The following is a 6,000-nucleotide window of genomic DNA, read 5'->3' on the forward strand; positions in this document are numbered from 1 at the left end:
AAATAAACAAATGGGACCTAATTAAACTTAAGAGATTTTGCACAGCAAAGGGAACCATAAACAATACGAAAAGACAACCCACAGAATGGGAAAAAATATTTGCAAACGATGCAGCCAACAAGGGATTAATCTCCAAATATACAAGTAGCTCATGCAGCTCAATATCAAAAAAAATCAAACAACAAACAACCCAATCAGAAAATGGGCAGAAGATCTAAAGGGACATTTCTCTAAAGAAGACATACAGATGGCCAAAAAGCACATGAAAAGATGCTTAACACCGCTACGTATTAGAGGAACACAAATCAAAACTACAATGAGGTATCACCTCACACAGTCAGAATGGCCATCATCAAAAAGTCTACAAACAATAAATACTGGAGAGGGTGTGGAGAAAAGGGAACCCTTCTGCACTGTTGGTGGGAATGTGAATTGGTACAGCCACTAGGGAGAACAGTATGGAGTTTCCTTTAAAAAAGTAAAAATAGGGCTACCATATGATCCAGCAGTCCCACTCCTGTGCATAAATTAGAAGAAAACCATAATTCAAAAAGATACATGCCCCCCAGTGTTCATAGCAGCACTATTTACAATAGCCAGGACATGGAAGCAACCTAAATGTCCGTCAACAGATGAATGGATAAAGAAGATGTGGTGTATATATATATAATGGAATATTACCCAGCCACAAAAAAGAATGAAATAATGCCATTTGCAGCATCATGGATGGACCTAATGATTATCATACTAAGTGAAGTAAGTTGGACAGTGAAAGATCAAATATTATATGATATCACTGATATGTGGAATCTAAAAAAAAGTGATACAAATGAACTTATTTAAAAAACAGAAAGAGACTCACAGACTTAGAAAACAAACTTCTGGTTACCAGAGGGGAAAGGTGGGGGGGGAATAAATTAGGAGTTTGGGATTAACATATACACACTACTGTATATAAAACAATCAACAGGGATCTACTGTATAGCACAGGGAACTCAATATTCTAAAATAACCTAAATGGGAAAAAAATCTGGAAAAGAATAGATATATGTGTATGTATTACTGAATCACTTTGCTGTACACTGAATCTAACATAACACTGTAAATCAACTATATTCCAATATAAAATAAAAGCTTTTTTAATTTATTGATATATATCAATAATGCTATATGTTGTATTTTTTAGATTCCACATATATGTGATATCATACAGTATTTGTCTTTCTCTGTCTGATTTATTTCACTTAGCATAATGCCCTCCAAGTCCATCTGTGTTGCTTCAAATGGCAAACTTTCATTCTTTTTTATGGCTGAGTAGTATTCCATTGCATATATCTACCACATCTTCTTTATCCATTCATCTCTTCATGGACACTTAGGTTACTTCCATACCTTGGCAATTGTAAATAATGCTGCTGTGAACATTGGGTGCATGTATCTTTTCAGATTAGTGGTGTTGTTCCTTTTAGATATATATACCCAGGAGTGGAACTGCTGAGTCATATGGTATTTCTACTTTTAGTTTTTTGAGAAACCTCCATCCTGTTTTCCACAGTGGTTGCACCAGTTTACTTTCCCACCAGCAGTGTATGAGGGTTCCCTTTTCTTCACATCCTCACCAGCATTTGTTTGTGTTCTTTTTAATGATGGCCATTCTGACAAGTGTGAGTTAAATTTTTTTCTTGTAATAAAAAGTCATGTGGTAAGCAGTTCAGGTCTGGTTCAGCAGCTCCATGAAGCCGTCAAGTACCCTTCCTAATCTGCCATCCTTAGCATGTGGCTTTGATTGTTCCCTCTCCAGGTATTGTGTGCAGACTCTGGATAAAAAGCAGGGGAGGGCTTCCCTGGTGGCTCAGTGGTTGAGAGTCCACCTGCTGATGCAGGGGACACGGGTTCGTGCCCCGGTCTGGGAAGATCCCACATGCTGTGGAGCGGCTAGGCCCGTGAGCCATGGCCGCTGAGCCTGCGCGTCCAGAGCCTGTGCTCCGCAACGGGAGAGTCCACAACAGTGAGAGGCCTGCGTACTGCAAAAAAAAAGCAGGGGAAGGGGCAGAAGGCATAGTTCAACTGAACTTTGTAAGTCTCACCCAGATTTCCTCATGCATCTCATTGGCCAGAATTGGTTCACATGACCCTTAGCTATAAGGTATCTGAAGAGGCAAGTGCTTTCTTGAACAGAATTAGAGTTGTAGTAGTAAGAAAGAAGAGGATATTGATACTGGATAGGTAACTAGCAATGTCCTTCAGTGTTAACTTACGTAGACATTCAGTGTTTCATTACATAGTGATTGGGATGGGTGGGAAAGCCCATAATTAGGTGATTAATAGATAATTGATGAGTGAATGAATGTGCTTTAAAAACCCACAGTAAGTAACACTTGTCTTGAATCACCTTAAGTTTGTCAAGCAATGTTGCTGTTGCATTTTTTTTTTTTTAAGAGGTGAATTTTTCCTTGAGTCTTGTTACTTCAAATTTCATGTCTCTTAAACTCATTTGCATCTTCCTTCACAGTTAGTTTCCTTTTGACAGAAGTTGTTGGAAATGCTTGTATAACTGAATGACCTTTTTACCAATTATGACTGTGCTTAAAGTTTCATTTCATGTCATGGTTTTTGTGTCTTTGGTTTTAGGGATACATCCGTGTGATGTACAGGAGCTAGAGTTATAATTGTTGTTATGTTTTTCTCTTATAAGAGCTAAGCCAAAAAAAATATTGAATATTTTGGGGTTAAGAGAAATATAAGCCAGTGAAGAATAATTGTTGAGGTCACTTAGTCCAGCTGCTTTATTTATACATGAAGATATGAGGATCAGAGAGTTTGTGACATATCTAAAGATACATCACTAGCTTAATTAGGATTACTGAACCTAGGAGTCTTGAACCTAATGTTACTCTTCATTTTATCTTGCCACCTTGTTACTCAAATCAGAATCAGTTTAAAGGACTTATTCATTCACCACCCCAAAAGCAAAGTGTCATTTTAGCTTGGGTGGGAGTCACAATGAGAATCCTGAGTTGCTTTTTTTTTTTTTTTTTTTTTTTTGCGGTACGCAGGCCTCTCACTGTTGTGGCCTCTTCCGTTGCGGAGCACGGCTCCAGATGCGCAGGTTCAGCGGCCATGGCTCACGGGCCTAGCTGCTCCACGGCATGTGGGATCTTCCTGGACCGGGGTACGAACCCGTGTCCCCTGCATCGGCAGGCGGACTCTCAATCACTGCGCCACCAGGGAAGCCCCTGAGTTGCTTTTTGAACCAAAATACATAGGAAAAATATGAAATTGTGTTTAGTATATTCTTTGTATTAGGCTAAAGTTATTTATAAAGATGGTAATCTGTATTTTAATTGTTAACCAAGATATTTAATTAGACTTCCTGATACATTAACCAATTTCAATGAATAGGAATTTACTAAACCGACTTAATCAGTGGGAAAGGGAAAACATTCAAACTAGATAATTTCTGCCATGTCTTTAATTTTCTTGGTGACATGCATATGTTAAATAAGTATATGACAGTTAAAGAGGGAGGCACAATAATCTCAGGTTCTCAGTAGTTATCAGTGGTTCTTGAATTTTTTATTTGCAGTAAGACTGAACATAAAAGAAATGGTGGTTTGTAATAAAAGTGCTTAACTTTTTAAAAGAAACGTTGAATTCTCAGCTTAAAGAATATGTCCTACTTCATCTCACTTCTGTCTATTACATTTTATTCCCACGAAAATGTTGAAACTCTGTCTGGTGTATCAACTTGGCAAGAATGTGTTCATAAAAAAGTTTTTAATTCCTACCTTGGTAAAACTTCATTAAGAAGTGAGGTTTTTCAGTTGCAAGGATAGGGTGAGGAAGATTTAGGTAAAATTAGTAGTTAAAGAATTCTGTAAACACTGCTCAGATTCCCTGAGCACAAGTTTAAAGCATATATGCATTCTCTGTAATTCCATTCAAAGATTATGATATTTACTATATATGACTCTTGTTATATTTATTTATTTATTTTTAATAAATTTATTTATTTTATTTTTGGCTGCGTTGGGTCCTCGTTGCTGAGCGCAGGCTTTCTTTTAGTTGCGGTGCACGGGAGCTACTCTTCATTGCGTTGTGTGGGCTTCTCATTGCAGTGGCTTCTCTTGTTGTGGAGCTCGGGCTCTAGGCGCGCTGGCCTCAGTAGTTGCGGCATGCGGGCTCTAGAGCGCAGGCTCAGTAGTTGTGGTGCACGGGCTTAGTTGCTCCACGGCATGTAGGATCTTCCCAGACCAGGGCTCAAACCCGTGTCCCCTGAATTGGCAGGCAGATTCTTAACCACTGCGTCACCAGGGAAGCCCCATACTTTTGTTATATTTAAATTTGCACTATTAGATACTCCATGAAAGTTGGAAATATATAGCCGATAAGGTAAAAAGAGGAGTTGACAGATAAACACAAATAGTTTCCTTATAAAATACTAACTTCTGAAATGTTCAGTTATGGCATTTGATAAAGTAAACTGTAATATAACCATATTGAGGGATGTTACATAATTAAGTCCAATTTCTGTAAAGGCATTTAATATCATAAGAAAATGCTAATGTTTCAGTGAGAAAAATGGGGCAGCATGATCCCAGTGTTCTCAAAAATATATAAGACTAGAAGGGAGTAACCTAAAATAAAATATTAATAGTGATTGCCTCTGGGTATTTGGATTATGGGCATGTTTTTTGTTTCTCTGTTTTTCATTTTCTGTACAGAATTGTTACTTTTATAACCTGATAAAGCATAAAACATTTTCCCACTGCCTTGCTCATGTTACCTTAGTTAAATAAAGTGCTCAGTGACTTGCAAAGAAGAACAGTTGTCAGGTTTTAAAACAAATATGGTCTTTTGGAAATGTTTTATGATATATTCTTAGTTTCATATTTTTGAGCCATCACTGGAGCTTGAATAAATTATTTGAGCTGCCTAAATATTTACATTCATTGAGAACATTGAAGCTAAAAGTATAAAGCAGAAACCTGAGTCTTTCTAAATAATAGTCTTTTTAATATCTAAAAGTTGTACTTCAGAGTTTGGTAATTTTCTTTACTGTCCGATTTTATTTTTTATTGTCAGATGTCCAGTGACAGAAGCCACCTCTTTTAAGAGAGAAACTTCGAATGGAAATATATTTTATGTTTTGCCTTATATATTTTATAATCTTGAATGCTTAGATTCATGTGAACGTTTTCTGATTTTTAGAGCAACGGAAGGAAAGTGAAAAGATGAAAAGTGAAGAGCAGCCAATAGATTCAGAAAACTGTTCTACACCCAATGCTCTAGAAGAGACTACTGTGAAAATAGAAAAAGAAGATGAAAAGGAACTTGTAAAACTGCCTGTCATAGTGAAGCTAGAAAAACCTTTGCCAGAAAGCGAAGAAAAAAAGATTATCAAAGAAGAAAGTGATTCCTTCAAGGAAAATGTCAAACCTGTAAAAGTCGAAGTGAAGGAATGTAGAGCAGATCCTAGAGATATCAAAGGTAGCATGGAGAAGCTAGAGCCTGAGAGGCTAGATTTTGCTGGCAATGTTAAATCTTCTCAAGAAATCACTGAGAAGTCTAGTGAAGAAACTGAGAAACTTAAAAATGACCAGCAGGCCAAGATACCACTAAAAAAACGAGAAATTAAACTGAGTGATGATTTTGACAGTCCAATCAAAGGACCTTTGTGTAAATCAGTTACTCCAACAAAAGAGTTTTTGAAAGATGAAATGAAACAAGAGGAAGAGACTTGTAAAAGGATCTCTACAATCACTACTTTTGGTCATGAAGGGAAACAGCTGGTAAATGGAGAAGTTAGTGATGAAAGGGTAACTCCAAATTTTAAGACAGAACAGATGGAGATGAAGTTTTATGATACAAAGGAAGATAGCTGTAGCCCCTCTAAGGACAGAAGTGTCGTCATGGAGGGAAATGGAGCAGAGTCTTTAAATTCTGTCATAACGAGTATGAAAATAGGTGATCTTGAGAAAGAAGTGGTCACTTTAGGGA

At 37.2% G+C, this 6,000-nt stretch overlaps 1 protein-coding gene across 1 annotated transcript in view; it reads left to right on the forward strand.

Annotated features, from left to right (window-relative positions):
• RSF1 (remodeling and spacing factor 1) overlaps positions 1-6,000 on the forward strand; it is a 165,161-nt gene that overhangs the window by 128,678 nt on the left and 30,483 nt on the right. The window contains 2 exon segments of the mRNA XM_007455302.1: positions 5,212-5,996; positions 5,999-6,000. The exon segment at positions 5,999-6,000 is cut by the window's right edge and continues 991 nt beyond it. Of these exon segments, the coding sequence (XP_007455364.1) occupies positions 5,212-5,996; positions 5,999-6,000 (787 nt within the window).

This window comes from Lipotes vexillifer, unplaced genomic scaffold, assembly GCF_000442215.2.
Source record: "Lipotes vexillifer unplaced genomic scaffold, Lipotes_vexillifer_v1.1 scaffold276, whole genome shotgun sequence".
Lineage (NCBI taxonomy): Eukaryota > Metazoa > Chordata > Mammalia > Artiodactyla > Lipotidae > Lipotes > Lipotes vexillifer.